This window comes from Neofelis nebulosa, chromosome 6 (assembly GCF_028018385.1).
Source record: "Neofelis nebulosa isolate mNeoNeb1 chromosome 6, mNeoNeb1.pri, whole genome shotgun sequence".
Taxonomy (NCBI): Eukaryota; Metazoa; Chordata; class Mammalia; order Carnivora; family Felidae; genus Neofelis; species Neofelis nebulosa.
The window spans coordinates 44,906,025-44,933,578 of record NC_080787.1 but is presented as its reverse complement, the minus strand read 5'-3'; the positions used below and the strand labels follow the sequence as shown (position 1 = coordinate 44,933,578).

Sequence of the window (27,554 nt, the reverse complement as noted above, 5' to 3'; positions counted from 1 at the left end):
ACAGAAGTCAGGGGCGTTCCCGTCCAGAAAGTCTTCCCAGTAGTGGTCGCAGAAAGGGATGGGGTGGAAAAGACAGATCTGACGGAGGGAGGGATGAGGCTGATCCTTAGATTGGCAAGGGTCAATCCTGGAATGCCGCGGATGGCAATGAAGAAAGAAGCGGAGGGCGTGGAGGAGGAGAAGAGCAGACCGACGAAGCAGGTGATGTAGGATTTACAAACGGAGGAGGCGTGGGCTGGTGACAGGAGGAGGGCCTGGAGGCGCAAGGGTGCCCTAAGCGTACAAGGGATATAAAAGAGAAGCGTGATGGGAAGCTGACTGGCGAGAGCAGAGGTGGGGCACTGGGTGAGGGGCGCGGGTCAGGATAGCGGGGATGCAAGATGGGAGAATAACGGCTGTGCACATTTGGCCGGCACTTGGCAGTCTGCTTCCATCTAGATCCCTCTCATTTCCTCCTTTCTTTGAAGAAAGCGAGGTTCGGAGAGGTTAGGTGGCAGCGGAGGGTGGAGGCCCCGGGGGGGCGCGGGGGGCGCCAGGGAACCGGCGAGCGCAGGGGCGAGGTGTGCGCCTTGCGTCGCCGGGGGTGGGCGCCCGACGCGGGCGGGTGGGGGGCGGGCCGGCGGCAGCTCCGGGAGGGGGAGGCGGGCTCCGCCGGCACACGCCGCCCCTGGCAGGCGGCCTGATCGCGCGCGAGGAGCGGCCGCAGCCGCTGCCGCTCGGGGCCGCCTTGAGCCCCAGATTCCTGAGCGCTCCGCTCGCATGGCAGCCGCCTCGGCGCCCGTCCCCGAGGCCCGCTAGGGGCGGCCCAGCGCCCCGGCCCTCGGCGGAGCCCGTCGGATCCGGCCCCGCTCTGCGTCCCGGGGCGCGCTGCCTCCCAGCCCGAGGTGAGCACTGCGAGCGCAGGGGCGCGCAGGGCTAGGGGCGCTCTGGGGAGTCCAGGCCCCGCGCCGCGGCCGAACCGAGTGCGGCGGAGATAGGAATGGAACGTGGGAGCAAGTCCCGGGGCGGGCGGGGGGGAGGGGGGTTGAGGTGGGGGGCGGAGACTGCTCGCTGCCCGGAACCGGCCCCCGCGTCCCCTTAGTGCCCGAGGCCATCTCTCGACGCTGTGCCCATCCCCACGGAGTCCTCCTTGCGGACTGCGTTCCCTGCCCGGGCCCCTCCAGCGCCTGACCTCGCTCGGCGCTGCCCATCCTTCGCTTCCTTCCCACAGAGCCCACTCCCGGGCTCCTGTCTCCAGTCTCCTCGCCTGCTCAGTCTTCCCCGCCTCCGCCCTCCTGCTGCCCCCACCTCCTTCTGTCCGGACGCCCCTCTTCCCCCTCGGCTCCTATCACTCAGAACCGGAATCCAGGTCCGGCCGCCTCCCAGCCTGTGCCGTCCCACAGGTGTCCGCAAGTCCGGCCGTCCATCCGTCTGTCCTCCTGGGGCCGGCGCTGACCATGCCCAGCGGCTGCCGCTGCCTACATCTCGTGTGCCTGTTGTGCATCCTGGGGGCACCCGTTCAGCCTGCCCGAGGTGAGCGCGCCCCCGGACTCAGGTCGCGGCCCTGCCCGGCCATCCCTCGCTTGCGCGTTGACCTCTGCCGGCCAGAGACGGCACTGCAGCCGCTCGACCCGCGGGGTTGGCGAGACCCAGGTAGTCCCGTTGCAATTCGAGGAGTCTCTGTTCTGCCTGAGCCCAAAGGGGAGCTCCCCAATTACTGAGACCCCTCGTCCTCCAAGCCCCGCATCTCAGGGAGACGAACCCTAACCCGGTCTCACCCGTCCTACGTCAATCTCTTGCAGCCGATGACTGCAGCTCCCACTGTGACTTGGCCCACGGCTGCTGCGCGCCTGACGGCTCCTGCAGGTAGCTCTCTCGAACACGTGCTCCCAAACCCCCTTGTTCCCCGTTTCCCAGCAGGTCCACACCCACAACCAGGTCAAGCCCCATGGCAGAATGTCTAGGGGCTTAGAATCCTGCTGTTCACTCCCTATTCCCTCATGGCCACAGGACAGACTAGTCAGCCTCTCCTTTACCCCCAGTTCTCCTCTGCTTTGCCTCTCTTAATGCTGCTTCTCGCTTATGCCTCCCCACTTTTTTACCCTCCCAAGGCTGATCCAAGCATTCTGAAATGTTCCTCCTCAAGATACCAGGAGGAAGACCTGAAGCTTGAGAGAGTTTGGAGATTGGGGCCCATGAGGAAAGGGGGGAGATAATGATATAAAGAGAATGGGTTTAGTCTGAGAAAAGCTGCGGAAGGGTTGCTGTGGAGAAGCACTCAGGAAAGAGGATCTTTCTTGATGCATTTGAGTAATTGACTCACTGGAGTGGGGGATGGGCAAAGTCTGTACAAGGAGAAAAGTGCACATAAGGAAATGAGCTGACAGAGCAAGGGGCCGGAGGGGCTGGCAGTGTTTGGGACACTCTGAAATCGTTCAGACCTTTGTCCTGAAATTAGGATGGGAGGATAGTCCTGATGACCTTTCAAGGTCACTCTTTTTAAACCATTTCTGAGCACCTCAGACATGCTAGGAATAGCACTGGGGTTATTTACAAATGTCTTAATTTCTTCCTCAACCCATCCCTGCCAAGCATATCTCCAGTTTACAGATGAGAACACTGAGGCCCAAAAAGGTTAGACAAAGTGCAGAACGAGGACTTGCATGCTGGCGTCTGATGGTCTGATTCCATATGTATGTCCTCTGACCCTGTAGAACCCTATACCTACCTGGGATAGGCCAGCTTTCCCTTTAGGGGCTCTCATAGGTCCTGTTTTCTAGAAGATCTGGTCTTCCCTCATCCATTTCCTCAGATTCCCCTACCCAGAGCCCTGCTCCTGTGCTTCTCCCCATCAGGTGTGACCCAGGCTGGGAGGGGCTGCACTGTGAGCGCTGTGTGAGGATGCCTGGCTGCCAGCACGGTACCTGCCACCAGCCCTGGCAGTGCATCTGTCACAGTGGCTGGGCGGGCAAATTCTGTGACAAAGGTAGGGGAGTAGAGAGGTTAGTTGTTGGGCTGGGGACCCTGTGTGTCTTAGGAAAAAATCCATCCAGATTTAGTACCTATTGTGTCTGGCTCAAACCCTCAAATACATGGTATTTTATCATTTTAGACTTTATACCTGTTGCCTAAATTGGGCCTCAACATAATCCTGTGAGGTGAGCCAGGCAGCTGCTGAAAATATACTCACATTTTACAAATGAGGAAACTGAGACCCATGGATGAGATACAACTTGCCCCATCACTTTGAGACAGGTTGACAGTGCTAGGGCTAGGAGCCTCCAGAGTCCGATTCAGTGTTGTTTCCCCACACGGCACCATACAAGCTCTGGGTGGGTTTGTAGTGCAAGTCACGCCCACAGAGTTTTGGGTGGGGCCTGGGCAGGTCTGGGTGCCAGATGAGGGGCTATCCCAGAGCCTTCCCGGTCTCTCTCCAGACGAGCACATCTGTACCACGCAGACCCCCTGCCGGAACGGAGGCCAGTGTGTCTATGATGGGGGCGGCGAGTACCACTGTGTGTGCCCACCAGGCTTCCATGGGCATGACTGTGAGCGCAAGGCTGGACCCTGTGAACAGGCAGGGTGAGTGCTGGCCTGGGGGTGAGTGGGAGGTTAAGGGACAGTCTGGTGACAGAGAAGAAGCAGGACTGTAGAGAGAGTGGTGGTGAAGTATTAGGGCTGAGGAGAAGTCCCACATGGGGGCACCTGAGGATAAAACCCCAGCCTGCCAAAGTGTCCCCAGTTCAGAGTTTCTCAACTTTTCGGGTACCATCGGAACCATTTCCCCAACAACAAAAACCTGTAGGAGCTGGAGGTGTAATTCATCAATGTGTGACTGCTCTGGTGGGGAAGTGGGTGTGGGGAGGTTGAGGACCTAGGACTTTACCTCGGGAAAGCTGGCACACAGCCCCTAAAGATGTTGCACACAGCAGCCTTGTGCCTCACTGTGAATGAAGAAATGGGGCTGCAGGGCTGGACTTGTCCTCATTTCTGCCTCAGGCCTGAGAGCTTATGAGGATAATAATAGCACACTTGCCTTGAGCCTGGCCTTTGTTTGACATTGGATTATCTCATTTAACTCTCACAGTTTGGGAAGCTGGGTACTATTCTCATTTTCTAAAAAAGATTTTAAGTAATCTCTACGCCCAATGTGGCACTTGAACTCACAACCCCAAGATCAAGAGCTGCATGTTCTACCACCTGAGCCAGCCAGAAGCCCCCTTATTCTCATTTTTAGAATGAGGCATTCAAGGCTCAGAGACAGTGGCTTAAGGAGACATAGCTAGAAAGGGGGTAGAAGGGTGGTGGTGGTCAGGATGCTGACCTGGGCTACCCTGCAGGTGCCAAGTTGGCATCAGTGGCATCTTTCACCCCCACTGCAGCTCTCCATGCCGGAACGGTGGGCAGTGCCAGGACGACCAGGGCTTTGCCCTCAACTTCACCTGCCGCTGTTTGGCCGGCTTCGTGGGTGCCCGCTGTGAGGTCAATGTAGACGACTGTCTGATGCGGCCTTGTGCCAATGGCGCCACCTGCCTGGACGGCATAAACCGCTTCTCCTGCCTCTGCCCTGAGGGTTTTGCTGGACGTTTCTGCACCATCAACCTGGATGACTGTGCCAGCCACCCATGCCAGAGAGGGGCCCGCTGTCGGGACCGTGTCCATGACTTTGACTGTCTCTGCCCCAGTGGCTATGGCGGCAAGACTTGTGAGCTCATCTTACCAGTCCCAGATCCTGCCACCACAGTGGACATACCCCTGGGGCCCACCTCAGCTGTGGCGGTACCTGCCACGGGGCCTGTCCCCTACAGTGTGGGGGCAGGTCTGCTGCGCATCTCAGTGAAGGAGGTGGTGCGGAGGCAAGAGGCTGGGCTAGGTGCAGCTAGCCTGGTGGCCGTGGTGGTATTTGGGGCCCTCACTGCTGCCCTGGTCCTGTCCACAATGTTGCTGACCCTGAGGGCCTGGCGCCGGGGTGTCTGCCCCCCTGGACCCTGCTGCTTCCCTGCCCCACACTATGCTCCAGCACGCCAGGATCAAGAGTGTCAGGTTAGCATGCTGCCAGCAGGGCTCTCCCTGTCTCCTGACTTGCCCCCTGAGCCTGGAAAGACCACAGCACTGTGATGGAGGTGGGGGCTTTCCGGCCCCCACCTTCACCTCCTCGGCTTCTCAGACTGGAGTAGCCCTTTCTCGCCACCCCTCTCCTGGGGTACACACACTGAGGGACCTCAGCCTCACACCAGAAATATTATTTTTTTAATACACAGACTGTAAGATGGAAATTTTATCAAATAAAACTCTGAAAGTGCACGTGGGCTCCTTTGCCAGAAAAACCTGCCTGGAGTCCCAGCTGCAAGATGGCCAGAGCAGAGGCCTGGCTCTGGGGAAGCCTCAGGACTATGTTCCCCAAGAAAGCACAGTTTCCAAAGGAGAACCCAGGGTCCCCTTTTCCCCTCTGGGAAATGAGGGAGAGGTAGAGCCACAAAGGACAATGTAAGCAAGGTGCAAGCCAGCACCTCTGTACCTGCTCAGGATAAGACTGTGGGACGGGGGTCAGGCTCAGGGCCCTCAGGGAGAGGAGCGGGATCCCTGGTGGCTGCTCTGTAGCAGCTGCTGGAACAGTGAGTGGGGCTGGCTGCGCAGGGCGGCAGGGGAGTCCAGCTCCGCAACCCTCCCCGCTTGTAGCACCAGCACCCGGTCAGAGTTCAGGATCGTGTTGAGCCTGTACGGGAGAAGGTGGTCAGTGGGGAGTGGAGCACAAGGCCCTAAAGAAGAAAGCTGAGCTGCTTATCCCTCCTGTCGTCCCCTAGACAGCACAGGTCTGCCCCACAGGCATTAGCTCCTGGCTGGAGATACCCTTGGACAATGTGTTACTATATAAAGGGCCTGGAGAACGAGGAGCTGAGATTCACAGGGGATTGGAATCTCCAGAGCCCTGAGCCCTGGGGTCCCTGAAAGGAAGGGAGGCTCTGGGTTCATGTCACCATAGTCCCTGATTAGATTCTCACTCTGGATGCGGGCACACCTGTGGGCAATGGTCAGCACTGTCTTGTTGGCAAAGCGTTTGCAGATGGTCTGCTGGAGCAGTTGGTCTGTCTTCTGGTCCACACTTGCCGTGGCCTCATCAATACACAGGATCTGGAACATGTGGAGAGGGTTGGGGAGGAAAGGGAGGAAGAGGCTTAGCCTTGGCTCCGACCTAAGCACCATCCCTCCTGGCCAGGCCCAGCCCAGCCCAGCCTACAGATCCCCCACCTCGAGCTCTAAAAGGAAAGCTGTCTTAGTCTCTCAAAACCTCTCCCCAGCTCACTTCCTCACCCTGACTGTCCCCTCCCTTTTTCTGGGCCCTCTTAATTATCTCCTCCTATTGCCTTACCTTGGCATCCGTGAGGAGAGCCCTGGCCAGACACAGCAGCTGCCTCTGCCCCAGGGATAAGCTCCGGCCTCCCTCACCCAGCTCACCATCCAAACCACCTGCAAGGCACAGCATCCTCACTCCCAGGTCCCGGGCCTCATCCTGCTCCCTCCTTGCTCCCTCCTGCCACCACAGGGTAGGACCTAGTACTCACCCATGGACATGATCACCTCACTCAGGTGGCACTGCTCCAGGGCCTGCCACAGGGCCCTATCCTCATGCAGGCCCTGGGGGTCCAGGTTTTCCCGAACAGTCCCACTGAACAAAAAAGGTTCCTGGGGGATGACAGCCAGCTGGGATCTGGGGGATAAGGTGGGGACAGGACATGGAGTCCTGACTAGAGATGTGGCCACTTCTGTTCCTAGCACAGGATTTTAGCTAGCCCTTCTGGGAAAGTTTGGGGCAAGACCCGAACATAACTCCCACTCTGGTCCCGAGTTGACCAGCCACATACTTAGATCTGTGCCAGTGCTATGAGGAATATCAAAGACATCCAAGGCCTTGACTCTATCCTTAAGGAACTTACATCTTACTGAGGTACAAGACACTGAGAGCAGGAGTGAGATAAACTGTGTGGGCCTGACTCCAGCAGCCACTGGGGCAGCAGTGGCAAGGAATGACTAGAGTGTGAATGGGTAGGGGACACTTCAAGGTTGGAGGTGGGCCTGGAATTGGGTCCTGAGGAGCTATATGGTGGAGCTATAAGATAAGGCCACCACAGGTAAGAGAAGACAGGAAGAGGGGTGCCTGGGTGGCTCAGTCGGTTAAGTGTCTGACTTCAGCTCAGGTCATGATCTTGCGGTTCGTGGGTTCAAGCCCCATGTTGGGCTCTGTGCTGACAGCTCAGAGCCTAGAGCCTGCTTTGGGTTCTGTGTCTCCCTCTCTCAGAAATAATAAACATTTTTTAAAAATTTAAAAAAAATAAAAAAGAAGACAGGAAGAGCATAGCCAGGCCTTGGGATCAGTATTGGACTTTAGAAGACAGAGCTGCCCTACCTCATGCATACCATGAAACCCAGCAAAAATGATACTAGGTAAACCTGGAGGTTGGGGGTAAGGAGATGATTAGCCCCAGAAGAGGCCACTTGTGGCTAGGGGCAACTGGCCCAGGTCTTGAGCTGTCCCAAGCACCGCCTGCTGAGCATCAGAGCTGAGGGCATCAGTATGGGGCACTGCCCTTGGTAGGCTCGGGTTCAGGAGGCACAGACTGGTGGGTCTCAACCAGAGGCTATGTGCTGGGAAATAGAAGGTGAAGCTGGAAAGGTGGGCCTGGGTCAGACTGCAGACCTTGAGACCACAGCTATGAGTCTGGACCTGATCACCGGGAGCTCGCCATCTTGCCCTATGCTCCATCCCGCCCCTGATTGGCCCTGGCCACCCCGAATTGATATATAGCCTTCCTAGCTGGACCTTCCTCCAAGTGCCAGTAGTCTGGTTCCCTTCTTCTCTCTCCCCCAGACCTGAGCTCGGCCAGCTCCAGCTGGCTGGTATCCACACCGTCCAGCAGCACTCGCCCCGAACTAGGTTCCAGCAGCCGGAAGAGCACCAACAACAGGGAAGACTTGCCAGAGCCCGTGCGGCCCACGATGCCCAACTTCTCTCCAGGCTGCACGCGGAAGGTCACCCCATCCAAGGCATTCGGCAGCCCTGGCCGGTACACCAACACCACATCCTGGAACTCCACGCTCCCCTGGGTCAGCCAGCCGATGCCCAGCTGGTGGGTCCGTGGGTGGGAGAGAGAGGGAGACAGGTGAGGTGGAAGAAATCAGGAGGAGGAGGGGCAATGGAGAGTGGAGAGAAGAATAAAGAGAAAGGGTTGGTGCAAGAGGAAAGGGCGCATGCCACAGAGACGGGGCCCTCTCGATGGGCACAAAGATGAGGGAAGCCGTGAAGAATGGGGGATCACATGGGGACGCGAGAGGAGCTGAGAAAGATAGTGAGGAGCGAAAGGAAAGGAAGTGGGGGAGAGATGGGGCATGTCAGGAGGGTAGGAGGGTCCTCCAGGGTTCCAGTGCCCAGGCCTGGGGTGGGGGTGCAGGCCTACCCGTGGCAGCTGGCCCTGGGGCTCTTGGGGTAGGTCACAGGAGTACTCCTCCAGTCGCTCGACGCTCACCAACATGGTTTCTGTCTGCGTGAAGCTGCTCACCAGGCCCGAGAGCAGGCCCGTCAGGGAAAGTGCGTAAGATAGTGACAGGCCCACCAGTCCTAGGGGAGAGGAGCACAAGCCACTAAGGGATGCCTGCACACAGGGGTGCATGTGGAGCAGGGGTGGGGCAGAACGGGAGAATTTCAAACCATGGACTGTGGGCATGTAAAGGAAGCCAGCAGAGAAGCAGAAAGACACCAAGACCTAGATAGGAACCACAGGAGGCTGGCCACAAGGGAGCACAATGGGCCTGGAGAGGCTGCAAGGGAAGACCATGGAAGATGGGCCTGACAGAGTGCTGGGGATGGGGAAGAGCAGGAAAGGGGTGAAGATCAGAAGACTCCGTTCTAGTCCCAGACCCACCACCACCTGGGCGAGTTTCTCCCTAGGACTTAGTTTCCTCAACTCTACGATGCAGGCAATGAGAATCACAACACTCCTCCCAGGACCCCTGGGTGGGAGGTGAAATGTTGGTGGGGAGAGGTCTGGAGTGAGGGGACAACATGCTTCTGAGGTGAGAGTGAAGCTTCTGAGGGGAGAGGTGGCACCTGGGTTGGCGAGGCCCTGCTGGTGCTGCACCAGGGCGATGCCCGCGATGGCACTGACCACTGTGGCCCCCATGAGCTGCAGCCGAATGTCCAGCCACTGCATTGCGGCACTGGCAGCAAACTGGCACCTCTGGTTTAGCTCCAGGAGTCTCTGGTTCTCCTCTTCAAACCTGGTGAAGGCCAGGAGGGAAGCAAGGCCACTCCATTGTTGCACTGACCCATCCAGACTTCTTCCCCGAAACACGTCTTTCTTGGAGCTGATCTACACACCCAAAGGCCTCTCCTCAGGGGTATAGGGGGGCCAGTGTTTGGCCTCACTATCCCTTTATTCTGTTTCCTTCCTCTTTCCCCTAGGGCACCACACCCACGTGCCCTTCTTCTCAGGGGTCCTTCTCCTCTCCTTCGGCACCTCATCCCTCCCCCACTTCCCGTGGCTGGGAGAGGCAGACTTCATACACCTGTGACTGGCCCCGGTGGCCCGGAGCACTGCGAGGCCAGCCAAGGTGTCGGCCAGGTGGGTGTAGAGGGGAGACAGCGTGAGGCTGCTCAGGCGCCGCAGCTCCCGGGACGAGGCCCTGTAGTGGCGCTGCACGCGGTAGTAGAGGATGCTCAAAGGTGGCAGCAGCAGTAGCAGCCAGGGCAGGCCGGAGCCCAGCACAGCCAGGAGGCCCAGCAGGCCTACTGCGTTGGCCAGCAGGATGTTGAGCATGAAGGGAAGGCTGTCATCTGCACAGGCCACGTCGGAGGAGAAGCGATTTAGGACCCGGCCCGTGGGTGTGGACTCGAAGAAAGTCACTGGCGCCTGGGAGAGAGGGTGTGGTTGCACAAAGGCAGGGCCTGGCAGAAGAGGGGTTGGGAACAGCACTGGGGGATGGTGGGGTGGGGACAAAGGCCCAGAGTACAGAATAGGAAAATGTTCCCAGAGTTTGGGGGCAGAGAGGAGGGGCATGTGGAGCTTGGAGGGAGACTACCCCAGGGTGGGAAAGATACTATCCCATCCCTCTGGCCAGTGGTGACCCTAACAGGCTATGCTGGCCATTCCTCTACCTCCATGCAAGACATACCTACTCCCCTTTCAAGGGCAGGGAGCCAGTCTTTCGCTAGAAGACGGGGACTTCAGGCCAGTGAGTGAGATTGTTAGATGTCAGGAGGAACATCCTGATTACCCGTGGGTGGACAGAGTGGTAAGGACAGCAGTCAAAGTCAGTATTATCTCATGGCTAAGCATTCGGATTCCAGCCCTTCCAGTTACTAGATGTAACTGGGAGACTCCAGGCAAGGAGCTTAATCTCTTAAAGGCCCCTGTTTCTCATCTCAGAAACAGGGATAATAACAGAATGGTAGCTCCCAAAGCTGCTGTAGGATTGAAAGCCACATACAGCAGTCAGGTGCTTAGCACAGCCTGCCTGGCCTAGAGTAAGTGCTCAGCAACCACCAGCTGTTTATTTATTTATTTTTTTTAATTTTTTTTTTTTCAACGTTTTTTATTTATTTTTGGGACAGAGAGAGACAGAGCATGAACGGGGGAGGGGCAGAGAGAGGGAGACACAGAATCGGAAACAGGCTCCAGGCTCCGAGCCATCAACCCAGAGCCTGACGCGGGGCTCGAACTCACAGACCGCGAGATCGTGACCTGGCTGAAGTCGGACGCTTAACCGACTGCGCCACCCAGGCGCCCCAACCACCAGCTGTTTAGATGGCTACTGTGAGGGACTGTCTCAAAGACAGCCGGTCCCTTTCCTCACCTTCTCCATCCCCCCAACTCTCTGCCTTTACTTGGGGAACAATCCTCTTAGGGCAGGGGACTAGGGCAAAGGACTTTCAGAAGCACCTCCTAAAGCCAGTTTATAAGAAAGGAATTCTATCACAGCCTGATGATGCCCTGCTCCTGGAGGAGAGGCAGAACAGTGGGCAGCTACTCCCTGACAGGCAACAGGAAGACCTATGTAGTACCCGGTTCACGGCCTGGCTCTTCACAGAACTAGGTTTGCCCAGGTAACTTCACTCTCAGAACCTCAGTTTCCTCACCTGCAAAATGGGGATAACAGTACCTACTTCACAGGGTTATTATGAGACCCAGGTAACAGACATGAAAGGGCTTTATAACAAGAACAACATCATTCACAATAATTACTAATTGAGTAGTATGTGTCAGGCACTATTCTAAGCACTTTCCATGCACTAATTTAATCCTCATAAGTCTACAGGGTCAGCAACAGACTAGATATACACATAGCAACAAGGATCAATCTTAGAAACAGTCCTAAATAAAAACTGTAAGAAATGGATCGTCATTTATAAAAATGCTGGCACACAAAATATACGCATTTGCAAAAAGACAAACACAAAGATATATACTGGGGCACCTGGGTGGCTTAGTCGGTTAAGCATCCGATTCTCGACACTTGATAGCAGCTCAGGTCATTATCTCCCGGTTTGTGAGATCCAGCCCCACATTGGGCTCTGTGCTGACAGCTTGGAGCCTGCTTGGGATTCTCTCCTGCTGTCTCTATCCCTCCCCCATGCACATGCTCTCTCTCTCTCGCTCTCTCTCTCTCTCAAAACAAATAAACATTTAAAAAAATTTTTTCAAATCCCACAAAGACACATACTAGCTAACCACACTTAGAATGGTTGCTTATCAAGGAAAGGACAGAAATGGAAATAGGGTATGCAGATAAAAGGGAGCAGATAAAAAAAATTTAAAAAGGATCTTTCATGATCTAAGGGGTGTCCTATGTTCCATGAATAACTCAGGCCTCTGCACTTGAAGTCCAGAACAGAAGTGACTCTGAGAAAGATTCTCTTCTCCCCATTTTACCGATGAGAAAGCTATAGGCTTAAGTAACTGGGTCTGAACCTAGTTAGATGCTCTCCAGGTGTAGAAGGCTCTCCAGGCCTTCTGAGTCAAGTGCTGCACCCTCCTGTGAGGGCTATCTTTTTCTGAGGACTAGGAAGTAGGATGGGGCCCCAATGGAGCCTAGATACTGAGAGGGCTCCCTCATGCCACCCCCACCCTCCCATCCCCTCACCATAAGGACTCGACGCAGCAGGCGGTGATGCAGGGTGGTGGCCGCTCGGATGGTGCCCGCTGCAAAGAGCACTGCCCGGAGAAGGGTGCAGAGGGAGTTGACACCGGCAATGGTTGCATATACGGTGAGGTAGAAACGGATGTCTGAAGAGCCATTGGGGGCAGCTTTCGGCAGTGGGGACACTGAGGTGCTGGGTGGTGAGGAGGGGGCTGTGGGTAACCAAAAGTAGGGCCCCCCAGGGGTCCCTTCCCCTCCCCCATGCCAGCTCTCCCCACCAGAAGACACACCCCTGGAACACCAGCCCCCTACCTCTCAAGCCCTGCCTGGCAACACCTCAGGGAGACTGCCAGGCTTGCTCTAGCCCCAGCCACTCACTAGAGGCTTCCTGGGGAGAAGAGGAGCAGCTGGGCAGAGAGAAGCCCCGTGGATCCCGGGCTGCTGGGGGCTGGTGCCTCCTGGGAGCTATTCTTGTCTGCCTTCAGCTGAGAGATCCAGTGGGAGAGCCACCAGTCAGCAGCATTCCTTGTGGCTGGGTGAGGATTGGGAGGGAAAAGCTGTAAGTGAGACCCATTCTTTTGTTCCCTTCAAACACCCCCTTCCTCTGCCCTGGACTCTGGTTTCTACTCTTCTTCACCCCCCTGGCCCTCCTCACCTTGCAACTATCCCATGTCCTCCTCAGTGTGCCTATCACCCTTTAGCTCTGAGGAGTGCATGATCTGGCATTTGCAGAGTCGGGGCTAGTTGGGGGGTGGGGGGGTGTGGTACAAATCAGAAGATGGCCTCAGAGTATACCCCTCCTGCCCTTGGGACTCTCTCAGCTGCTGCCCCTGCCTGGTGAGTCTCAGGGCTTTGTAAGTATCCGGACAAAGTGATGGCTGTGATGGGGACCTTGGCTGTGCTGGGATGAGGGGCTCTGGGGTTCACTCCAACCTTGCATGAGCAGCAACGAGAGGAGGATAGCTAGGGCCAGGCCCTGGCCCACGGCCCTCCAGTATGCTTGGTACACGTGGAAGGCCACAGCACCCTCCTTCTTGCTTTCTTCCTGCAGCAGGCGGCCACATGTGTTCCTCTCCACTTCCAGCCCCGCCTTTGTTTTCTCCAGGTTCTGACCAGACTGTGCTGTGGCTGTGAGGATCAGAGAGGTGGGGGGTGGGGATGGGGGGTTATGTCTGCAGGACAACAGTTAAACCTCAGGGTTGCAGACGGGCAGGGGAGCTTTGAGGAAAATGTAGCTCTACAGTATGGTGGTGACAGGCAAGCTCTTTCCTCACCCCTGAGCCATACCTGAGTCAGACTCTTGTCCATCCTCAACCCAGGCTTTGGGGACAGCCTGCACCAATGGCAAGATCTCAGAGGGAGGCCCTGGAAGGCAGCAGGGAGATCAGCATGGGGCTGTCCTGGGTATGTACTCTGCCCTTCTCAATGCACCTGCCAATTCACTTCCCGTTCTCTTTGGACCCCTTCCCTGACCCTCCCTAGCAGGGCCCTGCCCTGGACCCCCAGACTCTGAGCAGGACCCTCAAGTCCATCTCTCTGTGTCTGCAGTCCAAGCAGCACAGACAGAAAATGTTCACCCCCAGGACAGTCCTAGCCACCCATGAGCACTCTTCCAGAGTCACCTCTCCTAACTACAGAGCTTTCTCCTCATGCCACATGAAATTTCTAAAACTCTGGTGGAACCTCATTTCTTCCTGTTTCTCTCCTAGTGAACTTGCAGACGGTCATGTCTCGCTGGATAATAATCCATCAGAGGTGGGGTTTTTGTTGATTTTTGTTTGTGTGTATTTTTAATAAAAAGACTATTCTAAACCTGATCGCTTTCTCTTCTCAAAGGACAAGAGTGTTCTCAGAGATCCTGGGCCTCTGTGTTCCCAAAGCACCCAGTTACACAGCCCAAGTCCCAAATCCACTGGCATTGCACCAGCATGCTCCTTTCTCTCTTCCTCTCTTGCCTCACACCAGTTCTGTGAAGGCAGGACAGGGTCTTTCATGAGACAGAAGGATGACAGGGGCCCAGGCCACACACGGAGGAGGTAGCAGAGTCTACATGTAACAGACCACCTGCCCCTGTTCCCCTGTTACACCTGGGCAGACGGCTCTCTTCCTTGGGTGGGCTCCCACCCTTGTGGCCCACATTACCGGCTTGTACGAGGCGCCCGGCCTCCATCAGCAGCACCACGTCCGCCCTCTCCAGGTACTCTATGCGGTGGGTGCAGAGCAGCCTCGTGGTGTGGCTCAGCACTCCCAGGATGCACCGATGCAGCAGGTGGTTGGCCACATCTGTATCCACAGCAGCCAGAGGGTCATCGAGGAGATAGAGGTCCTTTTCCTAGGGAGAGGTAGGGGCACAATGGGCACCAAGTCCAGGTCCTCTGGTTAGAACCCAGACCTCTCCTAGGACACAATCTTGAGGTAGAGAAGACAATTAAGAGGAACTCTAGGGGTTACCCTTAGAGCATAAGAGAAGGAGGTAAGGCCTGAGGGTGAACTTCCCTCCAGTCAAGCAAGGCCTGTGCTCACCTTTGCTGGGTCCCAGCAATTCAAATTACACAATGCTTTTTAAAGGGCCTTTAATTCTGCCTTCAATCTGCAAAAGGGGGATGGGGTGGCCAAGGGCCCAACACCTCAGGAACATTAAGTAAAGAGGAAAGAAACCAGATGCTAATGAAAATATCTCCACCCCGCCTCCCTCCAAGACTGCAGACTCCCCTATCTTTAATTTACCTGGTAGACAGCACGAGCAAGGGCAATCCGGGCCCGCTGTCCCCCGCTGAGGGTCACACCCTTCTCCCCCACCTCTGTCTGGTCCCCAGCAGGCAGGACCTGACAGAAAAGGCCCCCCAGCACTGGTCAGTGGGCTCCCCAATACCTTCTACTCCATCTCTTTGCAGGGAAGAGGTAGAGGGGGTCAAGAGAGCCAGGGAGCTTGAGGAGACTTGAATTTGGGGTGAGCAAGCCACAGGGGATAACCCATAATTCCAATAATCCAATCCCCATGACCTCATGAAGTTGGTATTTTTTGTCTCTCACAGATGAGACCAAAGTTCAGAGTAACTACTTTGCCCAAGGTTGTTCCACAGCTCGTAAGTAGTAGGACATGAATATAGATTTTTAACCACCCTGTCCCACTCACTACCCTGCCTTTTTAACAGGCAAGGATGATGATGGGCAAAATCAGTGTGATAGCTTTCATAGGTTTTTCCAGAAGGAATGAGAAGGAATGTACCCCAAGTCTTTCTGTGGCCTCAGGAGTGGTCTCCTTAGCTAAGGGATACCCATACCAGAGGAAGCACCTGTGGTCTACCAGACAGCTTTTCCTTCTGAGGGAACAGCTTTGTAATTCATCTTTTTTCTTAGTGCCTAGAACAGTTCCCAGTACCCAGCAGACATCTGAGAAATGCTTGATGTAGAAACAAATGATATGAGGCACCTGGGTGGCTTAGTGCGTTAAGCATCTGCCTTTTGATCTCAGCTCAGGTCACCATATTATGGTTCATGAGATTGAGCCCCGAGTCGGGCTCTGTGCTGAAAATGCAGAGGCTGCTTGGAATTCTCTCTCACCCTCTCTCTCTGTCCCTCCCCTCCCTCAAAATAAATAAATAAACTAAAAAAAAAAAAAAAAAGGAAAAAGAAACAAATGATACATGGGCATAGGATACCCCATGGTCAATGTTAAAGGTCTTCTTTTCCAGGGAAGTTCCACATTTACCTGGACAGGGTAGTGGTGATAATAGTCCTACAGGGAACATGGGATTGAGTGGGAAAGTCACAGGAGAAATCTGGAATCTCATCCCTCTAAATTTAGTACATAGGATATAGGGGATCTAATGGACTTGCCTGCAGTAACCTTGACTCTCTTGACTCTCTTAAGCCTCTCTCTAAGTGGGAGGTGGGGGAGCCTCTTGAATCAGAACCAAACCTATGTAGGGTGAAGCCTGAGAGGGAACCCTCCCCTAGCCTCAGAGGCCTCAGGGTTCCCTCAGTGGCTGTGTGGAACACCCCATCACTACCACGGCTCTGGGTCCTACACGGAAGGGGGAACCACGCAGCTGGACACTCTGGGAGGACCAAACCTAACAGCCAGTCTTTGGTTAATGGTGCTTGAGTAAAAGCAACCCCTTCCCAGAGAAGCAAGTCTCTGACTTGAGGTATCAGGGACATGGGGGAGCAGGCAGCCAGGAGGTTTCAGGGCCAGGCACTCACACTGAGGTCATCACTGAGGGCGCAGGCCTCTAGCACTTTCTGGTACAGCTGGGCATCAAATGTCTTCCCAAAGAGAATGTTGTCCCGGATGGTGGCAAACTGGATCCACGGTTCCTGGGTCGCCAGGCCAAAGCCTTTGGACAGCCCCCACACTGCCACCTGTCCATGCAGCCTGCATAGAGCAGGGCCAGCAGCATGGGGAGCCAGCTCCCACTGGGTCCCTCCATACCCAGCCCCTGCCCCCCAGAAGCTTCTTTAGACTGCCATCAGTCTAGAAGTCTCTAGACTTCTACATCAGGTCCCCCTTCATGTCACATGGGTCTCTGAATTGGCAGCCACTGAGGTTGAGGCGTCCTAATGAGGCTGGGGGAGGGGGGTCATTCTGGTCTGGGAAGGGAAGAAATTGCTCTTTGGGTATAGCCAAGCAGCTGTCAGATCTGGATGTGCTCAGAAGCTCAGAGGAGAGCATGGCCACCACCCTGCACTCACTCATTCTCATGACAAAAGCCCTTCTTTCATACTTCTGCTCCTCTCTGGATCCCTCCCTGCATAACCACATTTTCTGAAATAGCGGCTGACGCAGGATGTTTCCATTTATTTCTTCACTCACTATTATACCACTTGCAACACTTTGGTGTGATGATTATAACTCACTTTCTTGACTGCCTTTCCCTTTCCAGACTGAAAACTCTCCCAAGAAAGGGACAATGTCTTGTTCTTGGCATCTCTGGACCCTAAAATGGTGTCCACCACATGGCAGGGGCTAGGCAAGTGTCTGCTGAAGGTCAAAGCTGAGGACAGCGGGGCACTAGAGGTTGCTCACCTGTGGAGCTCCCCAGCAATGGCAGCCAGCAACGAGCTCTTCCCACAGCCCACCTTCCCCACGATGCCCACCAAGGCACCCTGCAAGGAAGCCAGACAGTAAGCATCAGGTCTCCCTCCTGAGGCCCTGGGCTGCCAAACATTCCACAGAGGGTTCTCTCTGGGCCCCCACTAGTCTGTAAGGAAAGAATGTTCCAGCCCTCAGGCTGAGCTATGCCTCAGAGACACTGTGCAGCACCTAGAGAAGTACAGTGCTTTACTCCCCACTCAGAGGAGCGATCAGTTTCACTGTCTGTGTGAAGGGCCTCTGGAGAGAAGCCAGAGAGTGTGCTAGAGAGAATGGGAGGAAATCTGCCCAGAATTTCCAAGGAAAGGTCAAGGTAGGGAGCCCAGAAGGAGAGGGGAGGGGAGGGGAGGGACTCCAGGCTTTGGGGCCTGGATGCTGGGCTAACTATGTCCACCTGTGGCTAGACTTCTGCTATCTCAGAGTAAAAGGCAGTACTTTGCACAGATGCCCATTTCTGTGATTTACAGTTTCAAATTTTCTGTTCTCCCTTCATTTCTTAGTGGTAACATATATTCATGGGGCTATCTCCCTGCACAAAAAGGGAAAAAAAAAATCCCTTTTTTAAAGAAAGAAGTGGAGCTCTCAGAAGCTCTATAATGCCCCCAATCTGTCAGCCAGTATTGACCCGTCTCTGAGTGGCCACCAGACCAAGCTGAGACCCTCCCCTGGGAATTCTCCCTCTTTCTGGCTTAGCCTGTAAGTGGGAGGGCTGTCTGCAGTCACATCTTCTGCTCAGTGGAGAGCAAGTCCACTGAGAGAAGCAGGAGGCAGATGAGAGAAGTAGACAGAAGGAAAGTTCTAGGAGTTGAGTCCTGGTTCTGGGTTGCTGCTGAGATCCAGCTGCATACATGCCCTTGGATTCTGCAATTCATCTTTATATCCTCATTATAAATTCCTGTTTGCTTAAGCTAGCTCCTGTTTCTATGACTTATATCCAAAAAGCCCCAACCAACACATTAGTAAAATTCCTTTGAAAAATTCCAGCCTTGTCTTGCCTGAACTAAGAAAAACAAAATATACAGCCCATGCCAGAAATGTGAGCCAAATGTGGTAGAGACTAGAGAATGCTGGGTTGAGCTGTGGGGCAAAGGGTTGGATAGGGGTCAGAAAAGAGTGAAAACTCAGAAGTTGGGTAAACAGAAGTCACTGTCCTGCCAGGAATATTCTTTCAAGTGTTTGTCTGAGGGTGTATGCTATGGTGTGAGTCACAAGGTGTGATTCCTTTTCACCAGGATAATAGAGGATTATCTACCCTCTTTGCAAAATCCTTCTCAGAAGAGACTCCTGGGCCTCTCCCCTGGTCCCAGCCTGGGGCAGATGCTGAATAAGCTCTGGGGTCTGTTCTCAACTTGCTGGCCTCTGAGGGACAATGGAGAGACAGACATACTTGTTGGCCTGCACTAGGAGGATATACCTGTCTAAAGACCAGGGAGAGAGTGGACAACTCTGAGAAAGCTGTGTTAATGGGAGGGTGGTCAGAGATAAGTGTAGACCTGCTCACCACAGCCCCTCCAGTCTTTCCCTCAGTGATTAGAGACGTAGGCCACCTAGCTACGATTGGCACCATCCTTGCTTATCTGTCACTGAGTCCGCATCTCTCTCATTCATCTGGGGACTCCCCTAGGTTGTCTAACCAACAAACCTTCTTCACTTCGAGGTGACTGATGAAGGTCTCCTGGCTCGTTCCAACTGGGTCCCAGGAGAACAGGGCTTCATGCAGCTCCAACACCGTAGATGGCGCTGTGGGGGGATCTAAACAGGGAAAAAGGCACTCAACTTGGGATTCTAATGCACAATCTACCTACGTGGGGAGGGTAAACCAGGAGTGTGTCATTGGCTTGCTTGTCTTGTATCTACCTGCCCAGTGCTAATTCAGCCTATCTTGGTCTGAGGATTCTCCCCCAGGAAATGGCCACTTGCTCTGCCTGGGTTCTGCTGCCTCTGGCTCTTCTTGCCAGCACCTATGTACAGCATCCTCGGGGCTACAGTTCCCTCCTCACCGTGTGCCAGGTTCTTCCCTTCAGCTTCCCATTACCTGAGCTATAGTAGGCTTGGGGGTTCTGGTTGGGAAGGTCAAGGAAACGCTGAATCCGGTCCAAGGACACTTTGGCCTCCAGGAGGCCATTAATCACCCAAGGGAAGTTGTTGAGGGGAAGAATGAGCATGCGCACCAGTGCCAATGCCGTGAACACCTAAGTAGGATAGAAAGGGGATGAAGCATCACCTGAAGCCCAGGAGCTATCTGAAGGCCTGCTCTATGGGTGGCCTTGTGGACAGGTGTGTGGACGGAAGAACAGGGCAGCAGCAGCAGAACTGAGGGGTTGGCTGGAAAATCCTTGGGTCAGAGATGGCAAAGGTAGTCACTTCAGAATCCTAGAAATCCCAGATGTTCCTCCAGGGATCCAGGTTGCACCTCGATAAGCACAGAGGCCTGGCGCATTCTGAGACCCTCTCAGAATTTCTAAGGACAGACATCATCTGGCCCTGGCCAGAGCCAGCACGACATCATGGACCTTTTGTGCCCAAGGCTATCAGAATGGGGATCAGGGGACCTAACATGGAGACTGGGCCTGAAGTCAGAGAAGGAAGAGAGGAAAAAAAAGGAATGCCTTTACAGAGGAGAAAGGGTTATAGATCTGAGACCCCAGAAACTTCAGAGAATTCCCGCTTGGTTAGAAAAGGGTAAGGCAGCCAGGGATCCTCCTTCCCAGTAGTCCCGAGGGTCTGAGCCCAACTCCCAACTCCATTGCAGTCTCTGGCTGCTGCCTCTCTCCACGCTGTGCTACAGCCATCCCCTCCTTCCCTGGCCCTTACCTTGGTGGCAGTGAGCTGGTGCCCCATGAGAACATAGGTGATGAAGATGACGATGGAGATGACAACCGGCAGGGCAGCCCACAGGTACACACAGGCTGCATCCAGGTATTTGATGACCCTGAGTCGCCCCAGTTCTCTAGCTCGACAGGCCTCTACTCGGGCCCCTAGGGCCTGCTCCCACCTGAAGAACTTGATGACTCGAATGCCACTCAGCAGCTCTGTCATGAGCTAGGGATAGAGACCAGAGGGCAGTGTGAAGTGGAAATACTGCTCATGTGTGTCCATTCTCCTCTACCCAGTCTTCCCCAAGCTCCTAACAGAGGAGGCCAAGTACTCCAAGCTCCCAGATACTCTGTACTTCCTAGCCCTGGTTTTCTTCCCACCTCAGCCCTAACTTGAAACCCTGCCTTCAAATCCCTTTCAGCCCCGAGTTGCTTCCCCTGCCAGTCTTTTACTTCTCCTCCATGTGTGCTCCAGCAGGGAATAAGTCAGAGTTGGAATCCCCCCCACCTTCCTAGGAGATGAAGTGATAGAAACTACAGGGGTGTTACCACACTGGGGTAAAAGCACTCCTTCCATGAGATGAGGGACTAAGACTACTTCCCAAAGCCAGAAGAAGACGGTTTCAGGAGCTAGTCACCAGTGTGGCCCATGGCTAGAGTATACAGGTGTAAGAGGCCACAACAAAACCCAGGGTCAGACAGGCCAACGAGCCCAGGCAAGATGGGCAAGGGCCAGATAAACTCTTTGGATCCCAACACTCACACATCCCCAGCCTGCAAGCCAGGTTGGCACTGGGAGTCTTCCCAGATGGTGCTGGAGATCTAGTCTGTAGCTGTCATGGGTAGGGGAAGAGGCCCTGGGCCATAACCAACTATGAGAGTCCTCCTCCCTGTTAGCACTCTGAGCTACTCCCAGAAGAGGCTGATAACTATGCTGTGTGGAGCTCCAGGCCTGCCATCCCTCAGTCACTGCAGAACCCAGAATTGACTTAGCCAGACCCTCCTCACCTAGCATTGGTCTAGACCGAAGACTGACCTACTCCCTTCCCCACAACCCACCCCTTAGAGGTAGCTGGGGTTCTCCTAGGCCTCTGTACTATGGCTACGGATGGTCTGTGCCCTTAGATGAGGAGGCAGGAGGCTCGGGTCCTAGCACTAATACTAAAAACCCATTTGGTCCAGACAGGCCACTTCCTACCTCCTAGGATTGCTGTATAAGCTAATACTATAGTATTACTAATGGGCCCTGTTCATTTAGTTCACTTACTTTGTGACTTGCCCTGTACCCAGTGTTACCTAATATAATTATGGTCATTTCTTAGATGAGGAAACAGAGGCCCAAGGAGGTTAAGTGACTTGTCTGGTATGATGAAACTAGTAAGTGGTAGAGTTGGGATTTGAACCCATGTCTGTCTTTCTCTAGTCTGAGCTCTTAACTTCTAGCTCTTAGCAGTCTGAGATCTTAACGCCCTCAGGCACTGTGCATGGGAGGACCTGGGGACCAGGATGCTGGGCGGGGTCTCCGGATTGCTGAGGGACCCCAAGTAGCCCCTCACCTTAACCCGCGCATCCTTGTGCTGTAGCATCTCCTGGTTGCTGGCCATGATGCGGGTGGCAATCACTTTGTTGACAGGGACCAGTAGCAGTGCCACGATCAGACCACCCACGAAGGCCACGCCCACCTGGTGGTGCAGCAGGTAGAGGGTGATGGCCAGCTGCAGGGGCAGGCCCCAGGCCTCATGGAAGCTCCCAGCAAAGTTGAGTAGCCGCTCAGAGTCGGTACCTAGCAGGTTCAGGGCCTCCCCAGCAGGAGGGCGTCTGGGCCCCAGCTGTAAAGCCTTTCGGTACAGAATATTCAGCACAGCCCCCCGTGCCTGAAGTGTCACCTTCCGTATCTCGTACCCATACTGATTCTGCAGCACAGCACCCAGGACAGCCCCACCAGCTAGTGCCAGGGCATAGAGCAGGCCATTGCTTAGTGGCTCCTGCCCCTCCTCTAGGAAGCCCACCAGTAGGGAAAGCAGCAAGGGCCCCGAGAATCCCAGCATGGTCCCCACCAGTTTTAGCAGTCCAAGTGCCAGGTAGCGCTGCCCAAAGGCCCCATACAGGGCCCTCCACAGCTGGGCCCCTTCCTGCCAGCATGCTTGGAAGACTCGAGCCAGGTAGGTGGGGTGCAGCCTGTGTGGAAGGCGGCAAGTGTCCTGGGGCTGCCGTAGCTCTCCACGGGCCCCTCGGGACAGCAAGGGTGTCAGCCAGGCATAGGAAAAGCGTGACAGCCAACTCTCCCCATCTTCAGCTATCTCAGGTTCCTGTTCCTGGGACAGGAGGGGCTCCTGGGCCCAGGGCTCCCGTGGCCCCCCGGGGACTGCCCAGCCCAGTCCATAGGCCAAGAGTGCAGCCAGCTGCAGGATGAGAAGGCATAGGCGGGATAGGGGTCCTGGGAGAAGTGGGGGCAGAAGTGTGCCTCGTTGGCAATGCCATAACAGGGTGAGCACTAGGGCTGGGGCTGGCAGAAAGGCAGCCAGAGCCAAGGCCAAGGGTCCCCGGGAGTGGCCATGAGGGGAATGAACCAACACCCACAAGGCCAGGCAGTGGCTGGTCCAGGCCACAGCTGCCACGCCCCCTGCCAGCACTTCTAGCCCTATTGGCCCTGGGCCTGCCCCTGGTGGCAAAGCAACTGGAAGGAGGTCTAGCAGTGGAAAGACGGAGAGCAGGAAGGAAGCTGCAAGTCGGAGCCGCCAGCCAGGACTGCAGTGCAGGATGTAATCTGGATTCCTAGAGACAAGGGGGCAAAAGAAAAGGAGGCACATAATGGCCGACTGAGACCCAGACATTAAATCTAATAACTCACTTACCTAGAGGTAGTCAGTTCCCTTTCCTGCCTTGTACACCTTATTTCTATCCCATTTTACTCTGAAATTCAGGGCTTTTCCTCCAGGAAGTCTCCCTATCACAACCTAATCCATTTTCCAATCTACCCATATAATTTCTGACCATTATTTTGCCACAGAAACTAACAATTTTTAGTTAAGGTTGTGTGGAACATGAAGACTAATTAGAAAAAAGAAAAAAAAATCCCAGGAGCATCTGGCTGTCTCAGTCAGAAGAGCATGCAACTCTTGATCTTGGGGTTGTGAGTTTGAGACCCATGTAGGGTACAGAGGTTACTTAAATGAAAATAAAAAGGTTTTAAAATGCTAAATTTTCACACAGATAACAACCAAGGAATGAGTATTTATTTTTATAAAATTATCTACCTAAAATAACCCTTAAATTCACCTGAAGCACTATTAGATGAACTTATATATGGCTTCTACACTCTTATACTATAGCCTAAATTTTATGAAGCCTCAGAATATTCTACTCTCTGTCTTTCCAGTGGTTGTAGAAGGTGGTATAGATTGTATTCCGTGACTCCATTTGCTGAAGAAAAACATCTTTTTAGTTTTGTCTCTATCTTCTTGGCATGCAAAAAACAGTTTTAGCGAACAAAAGGGTGATCTGTCTACACTGAAAACCAAGTACAGGATAACACACCTGTAGCAGTGAATATTAGAATGCCTTGAAGGTTCACACAGTGAGGTTAAATCTATTATTCCCTTTGTTAGCAAGGCTGGATTACTGAAAAAGTTTAACTGTAGATTAGCATGCTTTGGATTGCCTCTAAAAAGTCCAGCTAACCACAGCTGTGTGGTGTGCTTTATATCGGAATATAAGTCAACCTTTAAGAATTTTATTTTCTAAGATGTGGGGACAGAACATTGGGCCCTTGGAGGTCCCAAGCTGGCCATCAGCCAGTCTTAAGACCTTGGGCAAGTCTCCTTCTCTCTCTGCATCTCATTTTCTTCATTTCTACAGTGAGCAGTAAGGAGTCTGGACTCAAAGCCCTCTAATGTCTTTTCTTGTCTGAGATTCTGGATCTCTCTAAACCTTTTCAGCAATGTACAAAATGTCTGGTTCTTGCCTGCTCCTTAGACTGTGAGTTCCCAAAGAACTGTGTTTAATAGATACACCTCTGAGCAGGCTTTGGATGTCTGTGCTAACTGACTAACCCTCTCTAGACTTCTGTCTCATTCTGTGTAAAATACAAATCAAGAGTCCCCCCCGCCCCCCCGACCAAGCAGATCCCAAATTTCTCCTCCTGAAGGGAGAGATTCATAAGCCCTGACTGATCTTGGATAGGGACACATTCCATCTATCAGACTAGGGACTCTCAACGGCAGAGACTAGATTTCTCTCCTGCCTTGTCAGTAGCCAGAGTAACAGTAACTTTAGACATATCTAGTCATACAGGAAATAAATACAAAATCAAAGTGGGTTTGGCACTTGCACCTTAGAGACCCAAACCCAGAAAGACTAAAGTTTTGATTTTGCTCTTCTCTTCTACTAACTGCTTCCTCTCCAGCTGGTTACACATGCCTCTCTTAGTCTAGAAACACAGTTTTCTTTTTTATTAAAAAAAATTTTTTTTTAAGTTCACTTATTTATTTTTCAGAGACAGTGTGGGCAGGGGAGGAGCGGGGTGGGGGGAGAGGGAGAGAGGGGGAGGGAGAGAGAGAGAGAGAGAGAGAGAGAGAATCCCAAGCAGGCTCTGCACTGTCAGCACAAAGCCCAATGTAGGACTTGACCTCAATAACCATGAGAACCGAGCCGAAATCGAGTGGGAGGTTTAACTGACTGAGCCACCCAGGAGCCCCAAGGAACACAGTTTTCATACATGGAAGTGGTGGTGATAAACTGATCCTACAACTTCAACACAAGTTATCCTTTCCGTCTAAAAACATTGTTCACTCAATTATGCCTCCAATTCATGGCAGTTGGGTTTGTGCATCTAAAAATCTACAGAAGTGATGCTTTCTACCAAGCATCTGGCCTTTAAAAATGTACCAGGCACGGCGCTATATGCTTAAAAGCATTATCTGATTTAACCTCCCAATAATGCTATAAGGCTCAGAGGAGACCGGTAACTTGACCCAAAAGAGCCACACTGCTGCAAAGTGCTAATGCCCAGATCCTATTCTATTTTTGCCCGACTCCGGAGACCTCACTATTCTGGTTAAACTGCCTCGGATATGCGGGTTTCAGGTGAGGTCTGCAGGCACACATGGACAGATGTCTTGCACCTGTTTCTACCCACCTCGGGGTGCCCCAGTGGCAGGCACTCAGCACGGCGAGGAGCGCGTGGGGCAGGGCGCTGAGCACCAGCTGGGTGAAGCAGTGGCCCGTGGTGTCCCCCTCCCACACCGGGAGCGGCTGCAACACGCTGGTCTCGCACAGCTGGGCCAGGAGCCGCTCCATGGAGGCTTCACCTGTGGAGAAAGCCGAGGTGGAGGGAGGAAAGGTTCCTCCCAGACAGAGGGGAATCCGTGTTCCCAACGGCGAGGTCCAGGCAGGGAGCCTACACCCTGGGAGACGGAGTGGGGGCGCTAACCAAGAAGCCGGAGTGGTGTCAGAGGGCTCTGACAGGCCGGTCTGCCAGCCTCTAACCCCGCCCCCGAACCGGGACCTCCCCTCGCTTTGGCGCGGAGGCTAGACCCCGCCCATTCTCGCGTTACCTCAAAGGGAAGTAGTCTGGCTCCCCCGAGCGGGCGGATTTCTGGGCTGGTTACATACCCGACCTCGCTTTTCCCCCTCTCTTGTGTCTCTGCCCCCAGAGATCCGGAACTTCTGACCTGGAGAAGCTACTTGCCACCGGATTCCAAGATCCCGAGCACTGGTGAATGCAAAAGAGTCTGCTGCTGGGTTAGGGTGCTAGCCTGGCTCGCTTGGCACCCCCTATAGGCGGGATGACCTCTCTGGCACCCTTTGCCCCGCCCATTTGCCAGGCTTTTGCGCGCGTGCGCACTTCTCTCTGCCGCCGAAGGTCTCATTGAGCCGGCGTGCCCGCGCTGCAGTCCCACCCTGCCGCGGGTTTACGCTACCTTATTTGCATAGGAACTGATGTCAGCTCTACTGCGACGTCATTTATTCACGCTCAGGTAGAGTACTAGCTCCCATCTGTCTCCTGTTTACTAGCAGGCACGTGCATTGCACTAATTCTTAAAGCTTACAGAACTGAGAAGCACAAAGTGCGAGGTACACGGACGTATAATGCCACTTAGGGATTCTTAGGCCATTTACTTCTTTACTCCAAGGCTGCATAACCTTGAGGAAGTTACTGACCTCTTTGAACTTAAGGGTTTTTTTGTTTTGTTTTTTATTTATTTTTGCCTGTACAAAGTGGGCAACAATACCAATGCCAAGGTACTGCTGAGAGAGTTGAATAAAGTGTTTAGGGCAAGTGCCTTGCTTAGAGTAGTCCCACAATAAATAAATACAATTTAGAAAAGCAGTGGGAAGAACATGAACTTTGTAGTTAGATGGACCTGGATTTAAATCCTGACTCCACCAATATTTAGTAGTGTGATCTCAGGCAAGTTACTTCTTTTTTCTTTTTCCTTTTCCTTTTTTTTTTTTTTTTTTAAGGGAGATAGAAGTTTGTTGAATACACCGCAAGGGAGTGGCAAGCAGGACAGCAAAGGAAAGGCTGTCTGCCTTGGACAAGTTATTGCTTCATCTTAGTTTTATATCTGTTTATTGGGCATGGTACTGGAACCTTACAAAAGGGACACCTGGGTGGCTCAGTCAGTTAAGTGTCCAGCTCTTGATTTCGGCTCAGGTCGTGATCTCATGGTTGATGAAATCTAGCCCCACATAGGGCTCTACACCGACCGCTTTGAGTCTGCTTAGGATTCTCTCTCTCTGCTTCTTCACCTCCCCCGCTCACTCGCACTCTCTCTCAAACTAAATAAATAAGCTTCTGGGGCGCCTGGGTGGCTCAGTCGGTTGGGCAGTGAACTTCAGCTCAGGTCATGATCTTGTGGTTTGTGAGTTCCAGCCCCACATTGGGCTCTCTGCTGTCGGCTTAGAGCCCACTTTGGATCCTCTGTCTCTTTCTCTTCCCCTCTTCCACTAACGTGTGCTCTCTCTCTCAAAAATAAACATTAAAAAATTTTTAATAAACTTTTAAGTAAGTAAATAAAGTTAAAAAATAGCCCAACAAATAACTATGATTACCCCATTTAATCTCAGTAAGATGCCTCATATCTCTAATGTCGGGAATTAGTGTTCCTATTTTTGCAAGTTAAGAAATGTAGATTTGCATTTCACAACCACTAATAATTAATGAATCATTTAGGCAATGATCACCAATGGCTGCTAACCCACAAAAAGAGGGACAACCAGACATTGTATGCCTCCTTATGAAAAATAAAATATTCTTGTCAAAAAATCTAACTTGAATCTGATCAAGTCACTACATCTGATTATCTACTGGCAGGAAATATAGAAGACAGTTAAGCAGTACAACAGAGGTATCTGCAAGTAGGCAGATGTTTACAAGTTTATGTTAGCCACTGTAAATAAATACATCATTCTATACAGACGCCTGAGCTAAAGTGTATTTCATTGCCTGTGTACAAAGCAGGATGGGGTGAAGTTAAGTGTGGGGATCTAAGAGCCAGAGGACAAGAGGACTCTTTTTTTTTTTTAAT

The 27,554-nt window shown here is 53.4% G+C and overlaps 2 protein-coding genes across 10 annotated transcripts; one reads left to right on the top strand and one right to left on the bottom strand.

Moving 5' to 3' along the window:
- Positions 1-110: 110 nt before the first annotated feature.
- Positions 111-5,283, top strand: DLK2 (delta like non-canonical Notch ligand 2). 3 transcript variants are annotated; one of them, XM_058734047.1, is made up of 6 exons: positions 111-201; positions 1,383-1,512; positions 1,782-1,845; positions 2,835-2,965; positions 3,417-3,561; positions 4,362-5,283. In XM_058734047.1, exons 1-6 carry the CDS (start codon positions 133-135, stop codon positions 5,095-5,097), a joined length of 1,275 nt encoding a protein of 424 aa, XP_058590030.1. In that variant the 5' UTR covers positions 111-132; the 3' UTR covers positions 5,098-5,283. The 3 variants fall into 3 exon arrangements, with proteins under 3 accessions (XP_058590030.1, XP_058590032.1, XP_058590031.1); XM_058734049.1 differs by lacking the exon at positions 111-201 and adding an exon at positions 227-333; XM_058734048.1 differs by lacking the exon at positions 111-201 and adding an exon at positions 626-884.
- Positions 5,208-25,807, bottom strand: ABCC10 (ATP binding cassette subfamily C member 10). 7 transcript variants are annotated; one of them, XM_058734043.1, is made up of 22 exons: positions 25,695-25,807; positions 25,160-25,331; positions 21,579-22,797; positions 20,021-20,248; positions 19,242-19,398; positions 18,849-18,958; positions 17,141-17,220; positions 16,318-16,489; positions 14,839-14,937; positions 14,254-14,443; positions 13,399-13,476; positions 13,045-13,239; positions 12,490-12,643; positions 12,115-12,304; positions 9,541-9,884; positions 9,083-9,252; positions 8,433-8,593; positions 7,849-8,102; positions 6,543-6,688; positions 6,350-6,447; positions 5,999-6,111; positions 5,208-5,695 (listed from the first exon to the last, which is right to left on the bottom strand). In XM_058734043.1, exons 2-22 carry the CDS (start codon positions 25,318-25,320, stop codon positions 5,542-5,544), a joined length of 4,473 nt encoding a protein of 1,490 aa, XP_058590026.1. In that variant the 5' UTR covers positions 25,321-25,331; positions 25,695-25,807; the 3' UTR covers positions 5,208-5,541. The 7 variants fall into 7 exon arrangements, 5 of the variants coding, with proteins under 5 accessions (XP_058590026.1, XP_058590024.1, XP_058590025.1 ...); XM_058734041.1 differs by having other exon boundaries at positions 25,636-25,764; XM_058734042.1 differs by lacking the exon at positions 25,695-25,807 and adding an exon at positions 25,578-25,683.
- Positions 25,808-27,554: the final 1,747 nt, after the last annotated feature.

Coding starts and splice junctions, on each gene's coding strand:
- DLK2 (XM_058734047.1), top strand. CDS start 133: ATGCCGCGGATGGCAATGAAGAAAGAAGCGGAGGGCGTGGAGGAGGAG. Junction 1,513..1,781: donor ACCCGTTCAGCCTGCCCGAG/GTGAGCGCGCCC, acceptor AATCTCTTGCAG/CCGATGACTGCAGCTCCCAC. Junction 1,846..2,834: donor GCGCCTGACGGCTCCTGCAG/GTAGCTCTCTCG, acceptor TCTCCCCATCAG/GTGTGACCCAGGCTGGGAGG.
- ABCC10 (XM_058734043.1), bottom strand. CDS start 25,320: ATGGAGCGGCTCCTGGCCCAGCTGTGCGAGACCAGCGTGTTGCAGCCG. Junction 22,798..25,159: donor TGCCACTGGGGCACCCCGAG/GTGGGTAGAAAC, acceptor CCTTGTCTCTAG/GAATCCAGATTACATCCTGC. Junction 14,938..16,317: donor CCCTCAGTGATGACCTCAGT/GTGAGTGCCTGG, acceptor CTTTTCTGTCAG/GTCCTGCCTGCTGGGGACCA.